At 45.7% G+C, this 23,370-nt stretch overlaps 1 protein-coding gene across 1 annotated transcript in view; it reads right to left on the minus strand.

Moving 5' to 3' along the window:
- The window catches only part of DDX46 (DEAD-box helicase 46), a 142,453-nt gene that overhangs the window by 40,874 nt on the left and 78,209 nt on the right, over nt 1–23,370 (minus strand). Inside the window, exon 15 of the mRNA XM_069969865.1 lies at nt 22,597–22,759. Within this exon, the coding sequence (XP_069825966.1) occupies nt 22,597–22,759 (163 nt within the window). The remainder of the gene's footprint in view (nt 1–22,596; nt 22,760–23,370) is intronic.

The raw sequence follows: 23,370 nt of genomic DNA on the forward strand, positions 1-23,370 counted from the left end.
CTCGGGGTGTGGTGAGCATTTTGACCCCACAGGTATTAGAGGAAAGTATTCAAAACTAGACCGTAAAAATGAAAAAAAAAAAAGCAGGATAACTTACAGGTAATCTTGTTTTCGGGAGCCCATGACAGCACCCCTGGAGAGCACCTCCCACCGCAGGACAGGAGACCTGGGAACATAAAAGCTTGACACACCTCTCAGACCTCAGTCAAACATAAGTACTCCAGCGGAGGTATATACAAAATTTATAAACAAACAAAAGAAAGCAACCTCTGGCTATTACAATATAAGACCGATAACTTTAAGAATAGGGTAGGGTATTAATGAGGGGTGCTGTCATGGGCTCCCGAAAACAAGATTACCCGTAAGTAATCCTGCTTTTACCCTAATGCCCATGACAGCACCCCTGTAGGACTAGAATAGGAGAATACGGAGACTACGGCCAATACTTTGCGGCCAAAGACGAGATCGGTAACTGGTCTCAACTGAACCCTGTAAATGTTTAAAAAAGGTGTGAGCCGATTTCCAGGTGGCCGCTCTGAGATGTCGCCAGAGACCTAGTGGAATGTGCTGTAAAGAATGTAGGGGGGTCACTACCTTAACTAGAGTAAGCTAGGGCTATTGTGTGTTTGATCCATCTGCTGACCGTGGCCCTAGTGGCTGCTTTACCTCTATTCGGACCTGAGAACTTAAGCAATAGATTTTCAGCTGACCTGAACTCTCTAGTTTTATCTAGATATTTCAGCAAACACCTCCTGACATCAGGTGTGTGAAAGGTAGCCTCTTTCTGGTTCTTTGGATTACTACAAAAAGATGGTAAGATGATGTCCTGGTTCTTATGGAACTCTGATACCACTTTAGGCAAAAAGTTTGGCAGGGTCTTCATGATTACCCTATCCTCCAACACTTGAGTATAGGGGGGATGGGCAGACAAGGCTTGAATTTCGCTCACTCTCCGTGCAGTAGTAATAGCTAGAAGAAAAGTAATTTTGATAGTAAGCATTTTGATGGACAAGTCATCTATTGGTTCAAAGGGATCTGCTGTTAAGGCATTTAAGACCAAGTTTAAGTCCCACTGTGGCACCATCACTTTCTTAGGAGGATTGAGACATGTGGCTGCTGTTATAAACCTTTTACCAATGAGTTCTCTGCTAGTTTGTAGTTTAGGAAAGAGCTTAATGCTGAAATCTGAACTTTTAAGAAAACTAAGTACCAGTGGGATGTTGGGTTCATTTAATGGGTCTTGTTTACCTTTAGAGAATTTTAGGAAGGCCTGCCAGACGCGAAAATAGATATTTGATGTGACGTCCTTCCTACTGGCCAACAAGGTATTGATGACAGTGTCGAGAAAGCCTCTTCTCCTTAGGATGACCTGCTCAGCATCCAGGCCGTCAAGTGGAGGCTCGGGGACCCGGGATGGCTTACTGGTCCCTGGCTTAGCAGATCTCGGATCTCTGGAAGCACCCACGGTTGACTTACTGACATGTTTCTTAGACACGGGAACCATGGCCTTCTGGCCAAAACGGAGCCACTAGTAGATGGGTTGCTTTGTCCTCCCGAATCTTTTTGATCACTTTTGGGATGAGACGAAACGGTGGAAAGGCGTATCCTCTTTCCTCCTTCCAGTGTAGGGAGAAGGCGTCTACAGCTGTCGGGTTGTCCTGAGGGTCCAGAGAGCAGAACCTTCCTACTTTGTTTTTCCATGTTGCAAACAGATCTATTGATGGGTTGCCGAATCTCTTCCTCAGTAGGAGGAATATGTCGTTGTTTAGTTACCACTCTGCTTGGTTCAGCTGAACCCTGCTTAGAAAGTCCGCCATCGTGTTCTCCTTGCCTCTTAGGTGGACTTCCGACAAAGACATCAAGTTTTCTTCAGCGAAAGAAAAAATCTGTGAGGACAGAAGCAAAAGTATCTGGGACCTTGTGCCCCCCCTGTCTGTTCACGTAAGCTACTGCAGTCGTGTTGTCCGAGTAGATGAGTACGTGTCTGTGTTAGATCTGGGCTTTGAAGCCCTTCAGGTCTTGAAAGATTGCTGATAGTTCTTTGAAATTTGAGGAAGTCTGTTCGTCCTGCGGCGTCCAGTGTCCCTGTAGAAGACTGGTGCCCATATGAGCCCCCCAACCCCAGGGGCTGGCGTCTGTCGTAATTCTTACCAGAGGGGAGGGAGACCAATGGATCCCTGAGGATAGATTGTCGGGATTCATTCACCATCGTAGGGACAATCTGGCCTTGGATGTTAGAATGGTAAATCTAGCGTATTCTGAGCACCATTCCAGGCTGACAGGAAGTTCTGCTGAAGGTCTCTTGTCCTGCTCTGAGCCCACCTCACTGAGGGAATACAAGATGTTAAAATCCCTAAGACTGACATTGCCTCTCTCAATGATGGCTTGAAGGTCAGAAATAGTGTCTGGGCTCTTTCCTGTATTACCTGTTTCTTTACCTCTGGTAAAAAGGTCATCTGTACTGTGGAGTCTAGTAAATACCCCAGAAAAATGCAGCAAGGAGATGGAACGAGGTTGGATTTCTTTATATTGATGTTCCATCCTAACCATTTTATTATCTGGGATGCTTGGTCCAATTGATGGATCAGAGACTGTTCTGAGTCCGCGATTAGGAGGAAGTCGTCCAAGTATGGGACGAGTACTATGTCCTTGGTCCTTATGAAGGCTGCCATATCTGCTACTATTTTTGTGAATACCCTCAGGGCCTGAGATACTCCAAAGGGAAGAGCTTTGTACTGAAAATGGGCCCAACGGCCCTTGATGTTTACTGCGAATCTTAGGAACTTCTGATGTGAGGGATGAATTGGCACATGGTAGTATGCATCCTCTAAGTCTATTGATGCCATCAGGCAGTGAGGAAATAGCAGATGAATGGCAGATTTGAGAGACTCCATGCGGAATTTTTTGTATTTTAGATGTAAGTTGAGTCCTTTCAAATTCATAATTACTCGGTAGGAACCGGTTTTTTGACCAGAAAAAGAGGGGAATAGAACCCCCTCTCTTGTTGAGAGACTGGAACAGGGATTATCACATTCTTCTCTATTAGAGAAAGAACGTCTTTCTCCAGAGCAGATTGTTTTCCCCCATCTGACATTAGTTTGGTGGGAAGGTACCTGTCCCCTGGGAGACTGTTGAACTCTAACAGAAGACCCCAGGAAATGGTACTTAGGACCCATGGACTGGAGAAAATTTCCCTCCAGGCCGGGGCAAAAAAAGGACAGGCGGCCCCCCACCGGACAAACGTCATTGGGAGTCTTTTGGTTTATCCCTGGAAGAGAAAAGAAAACCCTTCCCTTTGCCAGAGACCCTGAATCTTTTGTTGGGAGTCCTGTCTAGGACGAAAGGGCCTCTTGTATGGTCTTTTGCCCTGGGATGTCTCCTGCGATTTAGGCTGGGCCGGGAATGCCTTCTTTCTATCTGACGCCTTTTCCAGAATGGAGTCTAGAAAAGGGCCGAAGAGATAATCTCCATCACAAGGGATGGCACAGAGCTTCCCCTTTGAAGCGATATCCCCCTTCCAAGATTTTAGCCAGACAGTGCGTCTGGCCGAGTTGGACAATGCCGCTGCTCTGGCCGTTAATTTTAAGGAATCTACAGACGCATGTGCCAGAAAGTCAGCTTGTTCCCCGGGGCTTTATCCCACGTCTTAGAGTCATTTTCCTCAAAAGAGTACTTCCTCTTAAAGAAACGAGGGACAAAGAATTTCTTATCGGGATTTTCCCATTCTCTCTTGATTAGTGCCTTTATGCTGGAATGCAGGGAGAAGGTACGCATTTGTTTTGGGGCCAGACCTTCATATAAAGCGTCCTCTGCTGTCTTGGGCTGCCTATCCTCTTCCATATTAACGGAGGCTCAGATAGCTTTAATTAGCTGTTCCGTGTCGTCAGCTGGGCATAAAGCCTTATTAGGAGTAACTTCCTCTTCCTCAGAGTGCGCTGCTTGCTCCACTTCCCCTTCTAAATCTCTCCAGGAGACTATGGGCGGCGGCTCTGAAATATTCTGAGAGCCTGAAGGACCGGGGGCCTCTGCCTGGGGGGTTAGATTTAGCTGAGTTAGGGACATATTTATTTCTTCCCTTACGATTTTCATAATGCTCTCTGCAAGGGCTTGCGATTCCTGTGCTACCAGGTGATCCACACATGCAGGGCATACTGATCTGTGGTAATCCTCCCTTAACTCTCTTCTGCACTCCCCTCATTCTCTGCGGCGATGCCACACCTTGCTATGGGATTTAGAGCGGTGTGGAGATCTCTAGAACATAAACAGCAAGAATCCCCCAATTAGTAACACAGAACAACCAGGGAAATCTCACTCGCCTATAGTCTTAACTGGTACCGGACTGGAAGGCCTGGAGCTTCTCTTATCGCTCCCTCTTTCACCACGATCAAGGCATCCTTTATCCCCTCCTGAGGGTTCAGACATGCTGCAGGAGGTGTACCAGCAGAAATCCTTGAATTATGTGTCGGCTGGTGGGAGTCTCGGTGCCTGTGGACGCTACAGGCTTGCAGACACTACACTCTGGCATCTGGGGCTTTTTCAAAATGGAGCTGTCCCGGGCGCTGACCGGAAGGGACGTTGCCGCCGGAACTAATGCGGGGCGTCTGACGTTATTACGTGCGCACGCCAGCCGCGCGTGCGCACTACGGACGCCTGGGAAAACCGGAAGCAGACTCACCACAGAAGCCGGCGTCTCCCCTCAAGTTGCGGCCCCCGACGGAGCCACACTCCCCAGGGCCAGAGCCAAGTCAGATGTCCAGGGAGACTCCCATCAGGCTTCCAGGCTGCTCCATCAGCGAAGTCTCATGCCTGCAGGGAGCCCCACAGCGCGGCACGGCAGACGGGGGACCTGTGACCACCAGGTGTGCCTGCTTCTTCCTTCACTCCCACAGGAGCGTCTTCCCAGACCTCCCATCCGCTAGGACAGGAAACCTGAACTAAGGTCTGAGAGGTGTGTCAAGCTTTTATGTTCCCAGGTTTCGTGTCCTGCGGTGGGAGGTGCTCTTTAGGGGTGCTGTCATGGGCGTTAGGGTAAAAATAGAATTTTTCCAACATCATGTTTGTTTAGTTAAAAATTTCTCAACAGGGGAACAGGGGAGAAAAAGCACCCCCACATTTGTAACGGAGGTTCTCCTCAGTACAATGGTACCTCATATGTGGGCATAAACCACTTTATGGGCACACAGCCGGGCTCAGAAAAGAAGGAGTGTCATTTTAGTTACTGGCAGTATGTGGGTGTTTACGAGCAGTCTGGGGTGGTAATGGGCAATCTGGGGCAATTGACTTTGGTGACAGGGGTAAAAAAGTGCCGGCACTATTTGGAACAAGCGATCAGCGGTATATAGTATATACCGCTGATCGCTTGTACTGGGACCACACCGGGTGGTCCCCGATCATTGCCCCATGCTCTCTGCCACCTTTGGTGGTGGAGAGAACGGAGCTTTTATCATTTTTAGGAATCCATCACTATGAAGAGAGTCTGTTCACAGTGAGGGCGGCCGCCATCTTGGATCAGATGGCCACCCAAGGAGGGGAGGGTCAGAGAGCAGGTCACTAGGGTTAACTCTGGGGATGGGGGAGATGTTTTCATCTCCTCTCACCGTGGATGCACAATTGATAAAAGCGTTCAGCTGCGCTGGCAATGCCTGTTATAATGTTAACAACAGCGATCGCCGGTGAGGGGACTGGCCCCACACTCAACCCCAACCCCTCAGCCACCTCTGATAGCTGAGAGGAGGGGGCTGCAGGTCTAACCGACCGGCGCAGCTGCACTATTCAGCGCCATCGCCATAAAGAGTTGATGGCAGCAGAATAAAGCCCATTAGTGGTCGCCGTAAAAATCCGTATCGGCGGTCACTAATAACATAATACATCTATTCTCTGGGTTACTAGGTTACGGCGATACCACATTTGTATAGTTTCTTTTTAATTATTACCACTTTGGCGCAATAGAAACTATCTTCCTAGCAAAAACCCACGAAAAATCTAGCCACATTGCAAGATCCATAGCGTTCTTATCTTTTGCGCTACAGAGCTAGTTTTGGGCTTATTTTTTGCGGGAAGATCTGTAGTTTCTATTGATACCAAGTTTTATATGTTTATGACTTTTTGATCTCTTATGACGTATTTTCTAAAGCAGATTGATAAAATACAGTTATTCTGGTACTGTTTTTTTTAATTATTTTTGTTTACAGCGTGTCGTGTGGTATAATTATTGATATAGTTTTATAGATTGGGTTTACGGACATGGTGATACCAAATATGTATAGGATTTGTGTTTTTGATCTGTTTTATGTAATGTTTTATTGGGTATAGGGAATGTAATTTTTTTATATTATTGGGGGGGGAGGGCTGGGGGGGCCTGTGTTGTGTTTGGTGCACATTTTCTTTACTTTTTTTAGTTTTACACTAGCGTACATTACTGTATACTAGCGTAAATACTTTGATCACTTATACAATACACTGCAGTACCTAATGCATCATGCTGAAAGGTGATAGCCACAGCCACCCGTCAGCATGAGGCATCTCCATGGTGAGCCAGGGGGCCTTTATTAGGACCCCGATCACCATGGAGACATCGAGACACCGGACGGCGCCGCAGGACATCGCAATCGCGTAAGTGGACCTGCGGTGCCGACCGGGACCCGTTAAATACCGCTGTCAAAGTATGACAGCAGCATCTAATGGGTTAAACTGCCTGGAGGTTGGCGGGGGGTTCAGCTGTCACACTGACCGCTGATCCCCCACTCTGCTGCCGTCGCCGGGCGGTAATTTATTCCGATGCCTCTGCCGTTAAAAGACTTTTCCTTAGAAAGATAGTCATGTCACAAACTTATTATTACTGCAATATCTACAACATGTCTACTTTATGGTGAAGTCATTTTGTAAACTTCCTTTAATTTTTTAGGATGTTCGAGGACTTTGAAATTTTGCAGCGATTTTTATCAAATCAAATCAAATTCTGATTTTATTAGGGACCAGTTCAGTTCTGAAGTGGATTTGTGGGGCCTGTATGTTAGTTATCCCCATTAATCCCTCCACTGTAAAAACTGCAACCCTCAAAGTATTCAAAGTAACATTTCATAGGTTTATTAACCCCTTTTGGTGTTTCGCAGAAATTTAAGCAAGTTAGAGGAAAAAAATGGATTAAAACTTCCCCTCCAACACAGCAAATACTGAGAAATACCACTCACTATTGATTCCCCTTATTCCAATGTTTCTAGAAATCCCCCATATGTGCCCGCAGTGAGTCACCTGACTGAACCACAGGCTGCAGACATGACAGAGACCTGGGGAATTTTGGGGCCTTTTTTCAGTTTTTTTTTTTTTTAGCCATTATACCATGTCACAGCGGCCTTGCTGTGCCAAAATATTTGTGTAAGATAAGTTGACGTTTCCATCTGAACCATTCTGGGGGAGAAGTGACACCCTAATCATTTTTTATAAAATTTTTAATGAGGTGTTATGAATAAAAAACACAATTTAGCTGCTGTTTTTTACCATTTTTTGTACGCCATTTACTATACGCCATGGGATTGGATAATGGCAATTAAGCATAAAAATGCATCTCATACATATTGACTCTGCAGCTAAAACAATGTTACAGTAGTACTATACACCTTTACGCTTTTCACAAATGTTCCCATCCTATTCTATGCAGTGCTGGAGGAAATGTGAAGCTAGTGGCTCTTTTGTTCACAGCCTCTGGTCATGTCCTTTGGTGGCCCCATACTGGAAGGAGGTGGCTTAATTGATACAAGAGATCTTTCACCCCAATTTTGTTCAGATGGCCTTCGTACAAATTAGAATACATGAATTGCCACCAGGCTCTAGAGTATTGTTATGTAAGCTAATAATTCTTGCTAAGCTAATTAGACACTGGAAGAAAACCGTGACCCCTGAAATAGAGAAGTTGATAAATACTATACAGCAGCATTATACATACAAGGAAATTACAGCAATAAGTGAGAACCACATAAAAAAATTCTATAATATATGGGGTAATGAAACAGTCCTACTGAGGGCACATGGTTTGGCCCAGTAGGGCCATAGGTATTACAAATAAATCACAATTTTGGTAGACCGTATTGCTATACTGAATAGTTGATTAAATCAATTTTCCTGTCCTTTAAATTCTGTTTATGTTATAGGTTGATCAGCTTAAGGTTTCTCGTGGTTCTAACCTACTATGGACTACGTTGGTGTCAGGAATGTGCAGTAAGCCTGGTGTGAATTGGGCCTGTTTTTACTTTTTGTGTGACACACGTGCTTGTTTCTCAGCCTCCTCCTTACACTGCTCGCTGCTAGACTTCATTGCTGCAGCTGAGCAGTATCTTTTGACTGACATATTCCTCTGCCTGTCTGGAACCCTGAAGATCAGAGTGCCGGTCCAACGGCGATCCGGACAAGGCTCTTGATCGTCATAAATGAAAGAGCCATTCTTTCTCTGCTTGCAATTAAGGTTCATACCCTGATCCCAGCACCCAGTCTATTCTTGCGATCCCCGTTTCTAATTCCTCTGCTTGCTTGACCTGACCTCCGACTATCCGATTGTACCCTGATTTTGTACTGCATTGCCCATTTAGTTCTGCAATGGCTTGTTGACTCTTTGTTCCGTTTGTCTGTTTCTGTGTCACACTTATACAGTATAGGGCACATCTTAGTGGTTGTCCACAGCTGCCTAGGGCCGTTTGAGGCAAGTAGGTAGGGAAAGTAGGTGGGTTCAGACTTAAGGCCCACTGTTCATCTCAACCCTACCTCCCCGTCCTGACAGTTGGTCATTAGAACCTTGAAAGTTTATTTTAGAGTACAGAGATTGTGCAAGGAGCTTCTTTTATTTAGCTTTAACAGATGTACTTTAGACGACACCACGCAAAATACATTGAATGTGTTATTAGTGATGAGCGAGCATGCTCGTCCGAGCTTGGTACTCGATCAAGTATTAGGGTACTCGATGGTACTCGTTACTCGGTCGAGCATCTTGCGATACTCGGGAAAATCTCATCATCAGTTTCCTGTAAGTTTGGGCGCTATTTCTCAGCCAATAAACATACAGGAGACTCTTTGGTACCTCCGACGATCATGTGGGACCCATTCATGTCAATAGCAGCAATTGGTTGGCCAGATCAGATGACCCTGCCATATAAAAAGCGCAGCCGGTAGTACTAGCTTCAGATGCATGCTGAGAGAGATTAGGGACAGAGCTGCTGCTTCTCAGGGAGAGTGTCAGTGTAGGATTTAGCGTTCTAGTAGGCAGGGAATACTAGCAATACAAACAAAAAGCCCTTTTCAGGGCTTCAAATAGTTTTTTAATAGTATTACTACAGACTGCTGGCTGGGACCTGCAGTGCTGCTACCACGATTTAACCAGCACACTGTGGTGATCGGCTGCTGGCAGAAAGGGGACATTAGGTGTTGTATACAGACCCCGAAGAAGTGCTCAGTGTACTCTTAATTTTGAGGCTGGTAGTGCTGCTGTACTACATTGGATTGCTGGGATTTGTAGTACACCTGCATAGAACTTCACTGCTCATTGTAAGGGGGTATCAGAGTGTATCTAGGTCCCGCCACTATCAGATTGTACCGTACAGCCCCCCTAAACTAGTGGGTACTACACTGTATTGCTGGGATTTGTAGTACACCTGCATAAAACTTCACTGCTTATTGTAAGGAGGTATCCCAGCGTGTGTCTAGGTCCAGCAACTACCAGACTGTACCGTACAGCCCCTCCTAAACTAGTTGGTACTACAAGTATTTTTCCTGATTTCTGTATTTCATACGCTAGGCCTATTTAAAAATTCCATACTGTGCAGTGTCCATATAATGGTGAACCTCAGGGGTAAGGGTAGAGGGCATGGGCGTGGGGTTCCAAGTGATGCAGTTGCCAGAGGCAGTGGTTCAGTTCCACCACCCAGTTTTCCGCACAGTCCAGCCATGCTACCCTAGGGAGTGGAACCCTTGCTCCATTAGCTCAGCCTCCTTCCCCACAGCCTGGCCCCTCCAGGGAAAGAAGGGATTCAGAGCCACCACCATGCTGCCAGGAACTCTTTTCTGGACCCTTCCCTGAGTCAGAGCAACCGGAGCAGTCAATCTGTCCCGATGCCCAAACTATGAAGGTCACACAGTCAGTGGGTGATGAGTGGGGACTTGCAAGCGGGGTTGGAAGAGGTGTCTGATGATGACGATGAGACCCGGTTGTCAGACAGTGAGGTTGCCGTCATGGTTGTAACTCAAAGTGGAAGAGGAGAGTAAGGAAATGGAGGAAGAGCTGGTGGATGAGGACGAGGTGACTGACCCGAGCTGGGTGGATAAGCCTAGTGAAGACCGGTCTTCTGAGGGGGAGGCAAGTTCACACGCAGGACCATTTTGAAGAGGAAGAGGGGTGGGCAGAGGGAGTAGATCAGCAACTGTTTCACAGAGTCAAACTCCCATGGCCAGGGCTAGATGTTCCCAAGTCTTGCAGCTCCTTCCCCTGTGTCACGTGCTGGCTCCGTCAGTCCCCCCCTACCCAGGCCCCAGCGCCTCCTGCCCTACACGCACCCCTTCACCTCCATTATGCGCCACACACTCCATCAAGGTGTCCAAGTGTAGCGTTAAACTGTCCCTTCAGCAGACCTTTGAACGGAAGCACAAATACACTGCCACTCACCCGCATGCACAAGCCCTAAATGTGCACATAGGCAAACTGCTGAGCCTGGAGATGCTGCCCTATCAGCTGGTAGAGACAGAGGCTTTTAGGAACCTCATGGCTGTGGCTGTCCCTCGGTACTCAGTCCCCAGCCGCTACTATTTTTAACGGTGTGCCGTCACAGCCCTACACCAGCACGTGTCGGATAACATCATCCGTGCACAAGGTGCACCTAACCACGGACACGTGGACAAGTGCTGGCGGGCAGGGACACTATATCTCCCTGACGGGACATTGGGTCAACTTGGTGGAGGCTGGGACAGAGTCTGACCCTGGTTCCGCTCAGGTGCTGCCCACACCGAGGATTGCGGGCCTACCTCGGTCGCGGTCTCTCATGAGTTGCACACCTCTTTCTCCTCCTCTCTATTTCCCTCCACAAACACGTCGCCTCCATTTCGTAGCATCAGCAGTGCGGTGGGTAAGCGCCAACAGGTGGTGTTGAAACTGCTGAGCTTAGGCGACAAGAGGCACACGGCCCAGGAGCTGTTGCAGGGCATCACGGCGCAGTCAGATTTTTGGCTTGCGCCAGGCATGGTTGTGTGTGACAATGGGCGATACCTGGTGGCGGCTCTGCAACTCGGCAGCCTCACACATGTACCATGCCTGGCCCACGTGTTCAACCTAGTGGTGCAGCGGTTCCTTAAGACCTACCCCAACTTGGCTGACTTTCTCACCAAGGTGCGGCGCATCTGTGCGCATTTCTGCAAGTCAACCACGGATGCTGCCACCCTTAGGGCAGTGCAAAGGTGCTTGCAACTGCAGTCTCACTGACTGCTGTGCGACGTACCCACGAGGTGGAAATCCACCTTCCAGATGGTAGCCAGGGTTTACCAGCAATGAAGAGCCATTGTGGAATGCCAGATGTCAACCTCTGTGCAAAGCAGTAGTTAGGTCAGTCAGCTACCTGAAATCTACAATGAGGAGTGGACATGGATGTCTGTTGTCTGGTACTGGGCCCCTTTGAGGAGTCAACAAAGATGGTCAGCGGCGATGCCGTCATCAGCCTCACCATCCCGCTGCTGTGTCTACTTAAATCCTTCCTGCTCAGCCTGAAGTCTGACACTTTGCCTTCGTCTCAGGAGTAAGGTAAAGAACAGCCGCTGCTAGATTGCCCTGCCCTGTGCCTGACGTCAGTTTCTCACCACGGAGTAGAGGATGAGGAGGATGAAAAAGAGGAGGAAGGGGAGAAGACTGCTGCCGCCACTGAAGGGGGTACCCATGCTCAATCCTTAGTAGTTGAGCGTGTATGGCCTAAAGAGAAGGATTTGGTAGAGGAGGATTTGGTGGAGGAGGAGGAGGTGAAGGAAAATAGAATTAGTCTTACCGGTAAGACTGTTTCTTCGAACCTTCACGACGGCACCATAGGAGGATGGGTTGTACCCTAGGGACAGGAAAAAGCACGAGAGGTTAAAAGCCCCTCCCTTTCCTCCCAGCACCAGTGCCTTTATAACAACCAATAGCACCACGTGAGTATTATATTAATCATACAATACTAGGGAGGAATACTGGTGCCGTCGTGAAGGCTCGAAGAAACAGTCTTACCGGTAAGACTAATTCTATTTTCTCTCCTCACCTTCACGACGGAACCATAGGAGCAATACCAACCATTACTCTTAGGGGGGGACCACAGCCTGCAGGACCTTCCTGCCGAAGGTCAGTTCTTCTCTTGACTGCAGAAGTAGTCTATAGTGTTTTGTGAACGTGTGGGGAGACGACCATGTCGCGGCCCTGCAGATTTGTTCCAGAGAGGCCGAAGCCCTCTCGGCCCATGATGTAGATACTGCTCTTGTAGAGTGGGCTCTGATATTAATAGGAGAAGGAAGATCTTGAGCTTTATATGCTTCTGATATTGAGTTCTTTATCCATCTAGCGATGGTACTTTTTGACACCTTCTTCCCTTTATTTTTTCCCTGAAACTGAATGAATAGGTTCTGGTCGATTCGCCAAGGGGCTGTAGTTTCCATATACTGTAGAACTGCCCTTCTGACGTCTAGAGTATGGAATTTTTCTTCTAATGGATTTTTTGGATTTGGACAGAATGATGGGAGGATAATGTCCTGATTTTTATGAAATTCCGTAACTACTTTGGGTAGGAACGAAGGATCTGTCTTTAGGGTAATGCAGTCTTCTGAGATCGTACAATAAGGTCTACGAATAGTCAAGGCCTGGATTTCACTTACCCTCCTGGCGGAACATATCGCAACCAAAAAGACAGTTTTGTATGAGAGAAGTTTTATGTTGATGTTTGATATAGGCTCAAAGGTGGCCTTTGTCAAACCTAGGACTATATTCAGGTCCCAAGACGGAGGAATAGTCTGAGGTTTAGGATTAATCCTAGATGCAGCTTTTATAAATCTTTTAATCCATCTATGGTCTGCCAGATTTGTGTCATATATTGCTGACAGGGCAGAAACCTGCACTTTTAGGGTGGCCGGTCTGAGGCCCTTAGATAATCCAGCCTGCAAGAAGTCCAGTATCTGGGCTATATTTGGTTCAGCCGGAAAAGGTGGAGGGGATCTACACCATGAGGAGAACACCTTCCAGACCTTTAAGTAGATGGAAGCTGTTACCTTCTTCCTGCTTTTCATGAGTGTGGATATCACCTCCTTTGATAACCCTCGACTCCTCAGCATTGTCTCTTCAGGATCCATGCAGACAGATGTAGTTTCTCTGGTTCTGGATGGAGAATCGGACCCTGAAAGAGAAGGTCTGTTAATTGGGGAAGCAGAACTGGATCTTCCAGTGCTAACGTTTTGAGGAGGCCGAACCAGCTTCTCTTTGGCCAATACTGAACCACGAGAATAACTGTTGTTCCCTGGTCCCTGATCTTCTGGAGCACCTTTGGAATCAGTGGAATGGGTGGAAACGCGTAAGCTAGTTTTACTTCCCAATTCTGCGTCAGGGCGTCTACTGCTGTAGGATGGTCTGACGGATCTAGGGAGTAGAAATTTGTCACTTTCCGCAAACAGATCTATGTCGGGGTACCCCCAGCGATCCGCTAGTTGACGGAAGACTTTATCTTTGAGACACCATTCCCCTGGATGAACCTGGTGACGGCTGAGAAAGTCTGCCTGAATATTTTCCGTTCCCTTCAGGTGAGTTGCTGAGAGGGACAGAAGGTGGGACTCTGCCCAAGAGAATATCTGTTTTGCTACTGACCACAGGTGATTGTGTCTTGCACTGCCCTGATGTCTTAGGTGAGCCACTGTAGTGACGTTGTCCGATAGAACATGTACGTGGGTCTTTAAGATGTTCTGAGCTGCCAGTAACAAATTCTGAACTGCCATAAGTTCTTTGAGGAGTCTCTTAAATTTTTGGGGTTCCAAACTCCCTGGAAGAATTGGGTCCCTATCTGGGCTCCCCAACCTATCTGGCTTGCGTCTGTCTTTAGAATCACTTTGGGTTGAGGGTTCCACTGTACCCCTTTTTGTAAGTTTTCCCTTTTTTGCCACCAGCGGAGGGATAATTTTGTCTGAGGGGTGAGGGAAAATTTTTTGTCCAAGCCTGAGGGTCTCTTGTTCCAGGTTTTTAGAATCTGAGCCTGAAACACGCGGGAATGGGCCTGGCTCCATGGTACTGCCGGGATGGATGAGGTCATTGAGCCCAGCACTGACATAGCTTCTCTCACCTACGTCAGTGAGCTGTTCTTTATTCTTCTGACTTTTGTATCTTTTCTTCTGGAAGGAAAGACATCTGACGGGTCGAATCTAGGAGGATTCCCAGGAACACTTTCCTGGGTGATGGTATCAGGTCGGATTTGTCTACATTGATGATCCAACCTAGGTTTGTTAGAAGGTTGCGAGTTGTTTCCAAATCCTGTAGCAGTTTTGTCTGAGACTCTGCTATCATGAGAAGATCGTCCAGGTAGGCCCCTATATTTATCCCCTGGAGATGGAGGCAGGATACGACCTCTGACATCACGTTGGTGAAAATTCTCGGGGCTGATGAGATCCCGAATGGGAGAGCTCTGAATTGATAGTGACATACCTCCTTCCCTATGAGTATCGCGAACCTTAGGTATTTTTGGGAGTCCTGATGTATCGGGACGTGATAGTAGGCGTCCTGGAGATCTATGGAGGCCATATATGCATTGGACGCTATTAGCGGTGTCGTCGTTTTTATGGACTCCATCTTGAATTTTTGATACCTGACATATTGGTTCAATGGTTTCAAGTTTATAATTAACCGGAAGGTGCCGTTGTTTTTTTTTTTAACTAGAAACAGGTTCGAGTAATGGCCCGATCCTTTTTCTTTTGATGGAACTAGGGAGATTACTTTCATCCGATGTAGTTTTTTTACGCTCCCTACTAATTCTCTTTGTAGGGGAATTGAAGACTGGCGTGAGATGGTGAATTTGTGTGGGGGAGGGTGAGTAAGTTCTATCTGATAACCCTCTCTGATGATATTTGTTACCCAGCTGTTGTTGGTAATAGATGCCCCCACACCTGAAAAGCCCTGCAGTCTTCCCCCTACAGGACAAGCGTCACTGTTTGTCCTGGGAGGTTTTGGGGTTGAAAAAAATATTTCTCCCTTTACCACCCTTGGAATAACTCCAGCGGCCTCCTTTCCCCTTGCCGCGATAGTTGTCCTGAAACTTAGGTTGCTTAAACTGTTGTTTCTTTTGGGGGGTCTTTTCTTCTGGTAAGGCCTTCTTTTTATCTGCTGACTTTTCAATAATTTTGTCCAGGTGAGCCCCGAACACATACTGACCTTCAAAGGGTATGCCGCATAGATTTGATTTGGCGGTATTATCCCCGGTCCAGTTTTTTAACCAAAGCGCCCGACGGGCAGTATTGGTTAAGGCGCCATCCCTGACTGCAAATCTGATAGACTCAGCTGTAGCGTCAGCTAAAAAGGCCGTGGCGTCCTTTAGCAGGGGTAAGGAGTCCACGATCTTCTCTCTTGGACACTTATTATTTAAATGTCCCTCTAGCTGTTCTATCCAGAGATGAAGAGCTCTGGCTACGCAAGTGGCAGCGATATTATTCTTTAATGAGTAGGATACCGTCTCCCATGATTTTCTGAGAAGGCTTTCCGCTTTGCGGTCCATGAGCTCTTTGAGTTGAGATGAGTTCTCAAAGGGTAATAGTGATTTTTTTGTGGTCTTAGCTACTTGTGCGTCAATTTTCGGAATGTCTCCCCACCTGGACGTGTCCTCTTCCCCGAAGGGTAGGAGTCTTCTAATCTCACTGGGCACCTGCAGTCTTTTCTCTGGTTCTGCCCACTCAGAGATTAGTTGTTGTAAAGTTTCATGAACCGGAAAGACCACTTTTTTCTTGGTTTTCAAGCCCTGAAACATTTTATCTTTAGGAGCTACTTGCTCCTGAACTTCTTCCACACTCAGAGCATCTCTGACCGCTTTAAGTAAGGCAGAGGTGTGATCTGAAGAAAAGAAATATTTCCTTATTTCCTCCTTCTGTTCCGTCTCATTGTCACTAATCTCTACCGTTTCTGGAATTTGACCAGACTCACAAGAAGACGCGGATGAGTGTCTCCTACGTTTCCTGGATGAGGTTGATTCCTCTGAGGCTGCTACTGAAGCCGAATAATTAGAGATAGTATCTGCTGGTGTGTCATTAATCACCACCTGATGACCTGGAGAAACCTGAGGAGGATCCTGATCTATAGGAGCAGGTAGAGGCGGAGGAGGAGGTAGTAGGGGCGGAGGAGGAGGAAGTCGAGCTATAGAAGTAGCGATTTCATCCTTCATTATTTTTCTGATATCCTCCAGGAAGGATGTTCTGTCCTCTTTTATGAAGTCCCCAATGCATGATGGACAGATGTTTTTTTTGCAGCTAGAAGATAGCTTAGCATTGCAGGATACACATCTCCTTTCTGGAATTCTAGGTTTTTCCCTTTTAGGATTAGGCTTTTTAGTCTCCTAAGGAGGATAGAGTAATCTATATGAGATCCAATATGTGTATTTATTAACACACATGTATGTAGATATATATACACACACACACACCACATCAGTATATATGTATCTATCCATACATACATATACATAGAATAATCTCCCGCACCCATGCAAATATAATGTGAGTGGTAAGGAACCCCCTTGTGAAATTGCCTGGCTGCATATTCAGTGTGGGGAAGACAGTAGCACCCTCAGTGGAAGGCATGTAATGAATCCAGAGAGAGACAGACAACAAAAAATGCAGAGTTTGCATTGGAAGCGTACTGATTGCAGAGTTACGCATGCGGAAGCGGCTGACGCCGGATCACTACTCACAGTTACCGCCGGAGCAGTCTTGTCAGACGTGGAGGGATCCATCATAGGACAAGGAGACAACCCGACCAGTTCGCGCTGCTCTTTTGACTGTGCGGTCCCGGAAGCGCGACGAGACTTCCGGTGCGCGCGGCGTCTTGACGTCACATCCGGGCGCCGCGGCGCCCTGAGTTGCGTCATTACGTCGTACGGAGCATCCTGCAGCCTGCTTCTGGTATCCGACGGCGGGGTAGAGTAGTAGTAGGACCGCTCCCCCGCTCACCTGGAGACGGTACGAGGTTCCCGGAACCACGGAACCGTTCCTGCCCTGAGGCCGGCTGTCTGACTGGGAGGAAGGAAGCCAAGGCCCCGATCGATCCCTACAGCCACTATGGTAAATTCTTATCTTATAGAGGTGATCTCTCCTCGCCTTCACGCGGATCCCCTCCCTCTCGTGCCTGCCCTAATGGGACCTAGGGTACAACCCATCATCCTATGGTGCCGTCGTGAAGATGAGGAGAGAAATTGAGGGTAGTCAGGAGAGGGAGTTCTTACGTGTTGGGACCCTGGCGCACATGGCTGACTTTTGAAAATTTTTTGACAACACAGATTACTGGGTGTTCACCCTCCTGGACCCTCGGAACAAACATAACTTTTCAACTCTCATTCCTGCCAAGGAACGCACTATGAGAGTGAATCAATATCAACAGGCCCTGGTGCAGAAGCTGAAAATGTACTTCCCATATGACACCACTAGCGCCAGAGGACGTAGTTCTGTGAGCCAAAGAGCGGGGGAGAGTAGCGGTGGAGCAGGCAGCTTGTCAAGAGGCAGGGGAACACCCTCCAAGGCCTTTAACAGTTTCATACAACAGAAACACCTCCAACACCAAACTACATGGATCATGGGGCGCAGGTCCAACTTGGGATCGAGGCAGAGTAAAGAATAAAATAGTTTTATTACAGAGACTCAACGCGTTTCGGAACCGCACCGGTTTCTTTCTCAAGAGTCATAATGCTATACTGACAAAACAGCACAAAATAACACAAACCAAAAGACCAATGACGTCAGAGGGGAGGGACTGAGAACCTCCCACTTAAATCAACATAGACACCTGTAACAGCAATAGTAAAGGGCATACAAACATATACAATTCATTAGAATAAAACATGTATATAAAAATGTATATAAAAAATTGGTTAGACCTTAATATTTTCTAATGTCTTATTTAAGCCATCCGGTGACAGAGCAAAGTTTAAAAATCCAATACGATTCCCTGTTAATGAGTTGCTTGTATCTATTGGGAACATTCTCTCCTATTTTTTACAAGATAATGAGTCTCAAACTGCTAGGATCAGAGTTATGTTTAAGAAGATAGTGTCGAGAGATACTATGCAATAAAGAATTTCTAATGTTAGCTCGATGCTTATTCGTGCGGCCCACATATTGTAAGCGACATGGACATTCCAGGAGATAAATGACATATTGTGATGAACAAGAGTACATATCACGGACATAGAATGTTTCTTTAGTAACTATAGAGGTAAAAGTTAGTACCGGGGTATCCATTATCCAATTGCAACATAAGCACCTCGCTATATTGCAACGTACAGTGCCCACAGACCTGTTTTTTTATTTTTATTACTATTGTTCATATCTGAAGTAATTTTACGGAGTTTACTAGGTGCTAGATGGCTACGTAATGTTTTAGTTCTACGGAAGATAACATTGGGGTATTATTCTTAGTGACCCCATCCTAAAATCTGTTCTTCCTAAACAACCCAATGTTTTATTAGAACCCTTTTAATTTCCTGTGTACCACAGTTATATTCTGTAATCAAGGAGATACCAAATTTATTATAGTTTTCAGAAGTGGTATCATGTTTATTGGTCATCTTATCTAAAATCTTTTTTTGTGTAGTACATTTATTCTTACTGTAGGTGCTAGATAATAGTCGTTTAGGATAATCTTTATTTGTGAAGCGATCATATAAAATTTTTGATTGTTCCTGATAATCAGTATCCAAAGTGCAATTTTTTCTTATACGCTGGTACTGACCGTATGGTACATTTTTCAACCAATTAGGGAGATGGCAACTCTTGTAGTCCAGGAAGCTGTTAACATCCACCTTTTTTTTTTTAAAAAGTGGAAGTAATAATACTGTTAGATTGACTATCTTTCCTAATTAGGAGATCCAAAAACTCTAAAACTGGTGTCACTATAGTTGAGGGAAAATTTAATGCCCCATTTATTCTGATGGAAAATTTTAAATCAGAATAAATGGGGCATTAAATTTTCCCTCAACTATAGTGACACCAGTTTAGAGTTTTTGGATCTCCTAATTAGGAAAGATAGTCAAACAGTATTATTACTTCCACCTTTTTTTAAAAAGGTAGATATTACCAGCTTCCTGGATTACAAGAGTTGCCATCTCCCGAATTGGTTGAAAAATGTACCATACGGTCAGTACCAGCGTATAAGAAAAAAATTGCACTTTGGATACTGATTATCAGGAAAAATCAAAAATTTTATATGATCGCTTCACAAATAAAGGTTATCCTAAACGACAATTATCTAGCGCCTACAGTAAGAATAAATGTACTACACAAAAAAAGACTTTAGATAAGATGACCAATAACCATAAACATGATATCACTTCTGAAAACTATAATAAATTTCGTATCTCCTTGATTACAGAATAAAACTGTGGTACACAGGAAATTAAAAGGGTTCTAATAAAACATTGGGTTGTTTAGGAAGAACAGATTTTAGGATGGGGTCACTAAGAATAATACCCCAATGTTATCTTCCGCAGAACTAAAACATTACGTAGCCATCTAGCACCTATTAAACTCCGTAAAATTACTTCAGATATGAACAATAGTAATAAAAATTTTAAAAAAACCAGGTCTGTGGGCACTGTACGTTGCAATATAGCGAGGTGCTTATGTTACAATTGGATAATGGACACCTCGGTACCAACTTTTACCTCTATAGTTACTAATGAAACATTCTATGTCCGTGATATGTACTCTTGTTTATCACAATATGTCATTTATCTCCTGGAATGTCCATGTCGCTTACAATATGTGGGTGGTGGTGGTGTCATGGTGTGGGGAATATTTTCTTGGCACTCTTTGGTACCAATTGAGCATCGTTGCAACGCCACAGCCTACCTGAGTATTGTTGCTGACCATGTCCATCCCTTTATGACCACAATGTACCCAACATCTGATGGCTACTTTCAGCAGCATAATGCGCCATGTCATAAAGCTAGAATCATCTTAGACTGGTTTCTTGAACATGACAATGAGTTCACTGTACTCAAATGGCCTCCACAGTCACCAGATCTCAATCCAATAGAGCATCTTTGGGATGTGGTGTAACGGGAGATTCGCATCATGGATGTGCAGCCGACAAATCTGCGGCAACTGTCTGATGCCATCATGTCATTATGGACCAAAATCTCTGAGGAATGCTTCCAGCACCTTGTTGGATCTATGCCACGAAGATTTGAGGCAGTTCTGAAGGCAAAAGGGGGTCCAACCAGTTACTAGCATGGTGTACCTAATAAAGTGGCCGGTGAGTGTACATGTTTTATTTTAATGAATTGTATATGTTTGTATGCCCTTTACTATTGCTGTTACAGGTGTCTATGTTGACTGAAGTGGGAGGTTCTCAGTCCCTCCCCTCTGACGTCATTGGTCTTTTGTTTTGTGTTATATTGTGCTGTTTTGTCAGTATAGCATTATGACTCTTGAGAAAGGAACCGGTGCGGTTCCGAAACGCGTTGAGTCTCTGTAATAAAACTATTTTATTCTTCACTCTGCCTCGATCCCAAGTTGGACCTGCGCCCCATGATCCGTGTAGTTTGGTGTTGGAGAAGTTTCTGTCGTTCGTTCCTTTGGATATCGGGAGTGGCTGCGGTCCGTGATCTATATGTTTGATCTATATGAGTGTTGTGCCTCCACATTTGCGCAACCACACCAGGTAAGGGTTGCCGTGCACCCCATACCCCTTCACATCTTGTCCTTCTGATCCTCGCTATGGAGCGCTGTCGCCCTTTTTTTTGACAGTTTCATGGCACCCCAGGAAGACTATGTCAACCGTCCCCAGTCTAGACAGAGTAGGGGGGGGGAAGCCTTCAGGAAGATGGTGAGGGAGTACCTTACTGACCATACCAACGTCCTTACTGATCACTTTGCTTCCTACAACTACTGGGTTTCAAAGCTGGATACGTGGCCCAAACTGGCGCTTTACGTCTTGTAGGTGCTGGCCTGCCCTGTCGCTAGGGTCAACTGACAGCGCTGACAGGCTGACGTTTTTTAAAATTGAACAAAGCCTGGATTTCACCTGAATTCAACTGTCCACCTGGGGAAAGCAGCTCAACATGAAGATTCTTGGTATCTCTTCTCTTCCTTCAATTCTCAGCCAACTGCCAATTCTTCTTCTGCCATGCAGGGTCTGGCCTAATTATTGGGAGGCTCAATTGCTTCCTCACTCACTTGTAATGGTCCTCTGTGTTCCTCACTGCCATACTCTGACGTCACAATACGTCTGATCGCGCCCCTGCCAACCAGCCAGCTGTTTTATTTTATTTTTTTTGGTCTAGCCATCGAGAGGCATCAGGTGTACCCTTGATGGTGACTGACAGCTGGCCTAGCCAGTTAGCTGTCAGCACCCGGGCTCATGTCCACTAAATATCCCAGCCCCTGGACTCACTCCAATTTTTGGGTGGGCTCACTTGCTTCCTCACTCACTTTTAATGGTTCTCTGTGTGCTCACTGCCATGCTAGGTGTGGTATAATTTTTGGAAGGCTGACTGGCTACCGCTTCTACCTTGTTCACTCTGTCCTCACCGCCATGCTGTGTCAGGCTGAATTTTTGGGTGGTCCATATGCCTACCTCTGTTTTAACCAGGCTGTGGCACAGAATTAGGCATAATGGTGCCATTAGGCAGCCTCAGAGGCATGCATACATGCTGCGCCTGCTGTTTCCTGTCCATTTCCGTTGTGTTTCCATCAATTTCAGAGGTTGACAGGCTTTCAGACGACCTTCCCTCTACCGAACTTGGGTCCCCTGCAAAAATGCTCGAGTCTCCCACTGACTTCAATGGGGTTCGTTACTCAAAACGAGCACTCGAGTATCGGGAGATATTCGTCTCGAGTAACGAGCACCCGAGCATTTTAGTACTCGCTCATCACTAGTTATGATCTGTTTACTATGTGATTGTTCTCTGTAAAAAAAAAGTCATTATAACTAACTAAACTTTGTTTTAAAAAGGGTTTAATACAAAAGATTGAATCATAAAAATATGTACTGGTTCCACAAGATTATGAGGGTTAAAATTGTAGCTGTATAGATAGATTCTGTGGATAGGGTATCAGTTGTTTTTTCCTGGTTGACCTCTAACTGCTCACAGATGACAAGCCCTTTCCCTCCCCTTGTAGACCAAGTTCTTGCGGGTAGGGATCTCTCCCTCTGTATCAGTGTCAATTACTCTGCTGTACACTCTCATTGAATTGTGTATGCATTAAGCCCTTATCATACAGATGTAACATGTGTTAACTTGATCAAAATGAGGAGTTTAAATCAATGTTCTACACAATATACCTTAATAACAATGCAAAAGCAAAATTGAAAACACCGTCATTTACCTTTATGCTACCCCATACAAAAACCAGAAGCAAGGTATGAATTACCTCCATGAAGTGACAGGCAAGGATATGATGCTCTCATTAAGTCCTTCAGTAAACCATCGGCATGCTCTTGCTTGTCAACAAATATAATGACTGATCCTGTTTCTTGATAATGCCCCAAAAGCTCAAGCAGCTTAAGAAATTTCTTGTCCTCCTCAATCACAATCTAGAAAAATACAATATTTTCCATTAATGGGGTAATAGAAGACAAGACATATAAGGAAAGGGGGATAAGGAAGGGGGAGGGAAGAGTTCCATGCTCCATCAGACATATCCCTGCAGCACACAATAGGGACCCACAGGGACCTGACCGCCTCAGAGAGGTCTAGGCGATTCACTGATGATGCCGTCAAATAGTCCATTGTTCTCATTTCTCTCACTCTAGACACTAAATCAGTCAGCGTGGGCAGAAAAGCCTGTTTCCACTGTCATGCTATCAAAGTCTTAGCTGCCGGCAACAATTGTAGTAATAATTTGGTAGACTTCTTACCAATAGTTTTAAGAGTCAAGTTGAGGAGATAAACAAGAGGATCACAGGGGAAAAGCTTTTGCACAATGGTAGAAAACACTCAACACATGGTGGTACAACAAGGCTTCATAACTGGGCAATCCCAAAAAATATGATGAATCGTTTCGACTCCCCTTAGGCATCTCCAACACATAGGGAAAATAGAGGTGTTAAATTTGTTAAGCAGTTCAGGGGTAGGATACCACATCATAAGTAATTTGTATTGAGTTTCCTTGTACGTGGTACAAATGGAGTATTTGGCTGCTCTT

This window comes from Dendropsophus ebraccatus, chromosome 1 (genome assembly GCF_027789765.1).
Source record: "Dendropsophus ebraccatus isolate aDenEbr1 chromosome 1, aDenEbr1.pat, whole genome shotgun sequence".
Classification (NCBI taxonomy): Eukaryota; Metazoa; Chordata; class Amphibia; order Anura; family Hylidae; genus Dendropsophus; species Dendropsophus ebraccatus.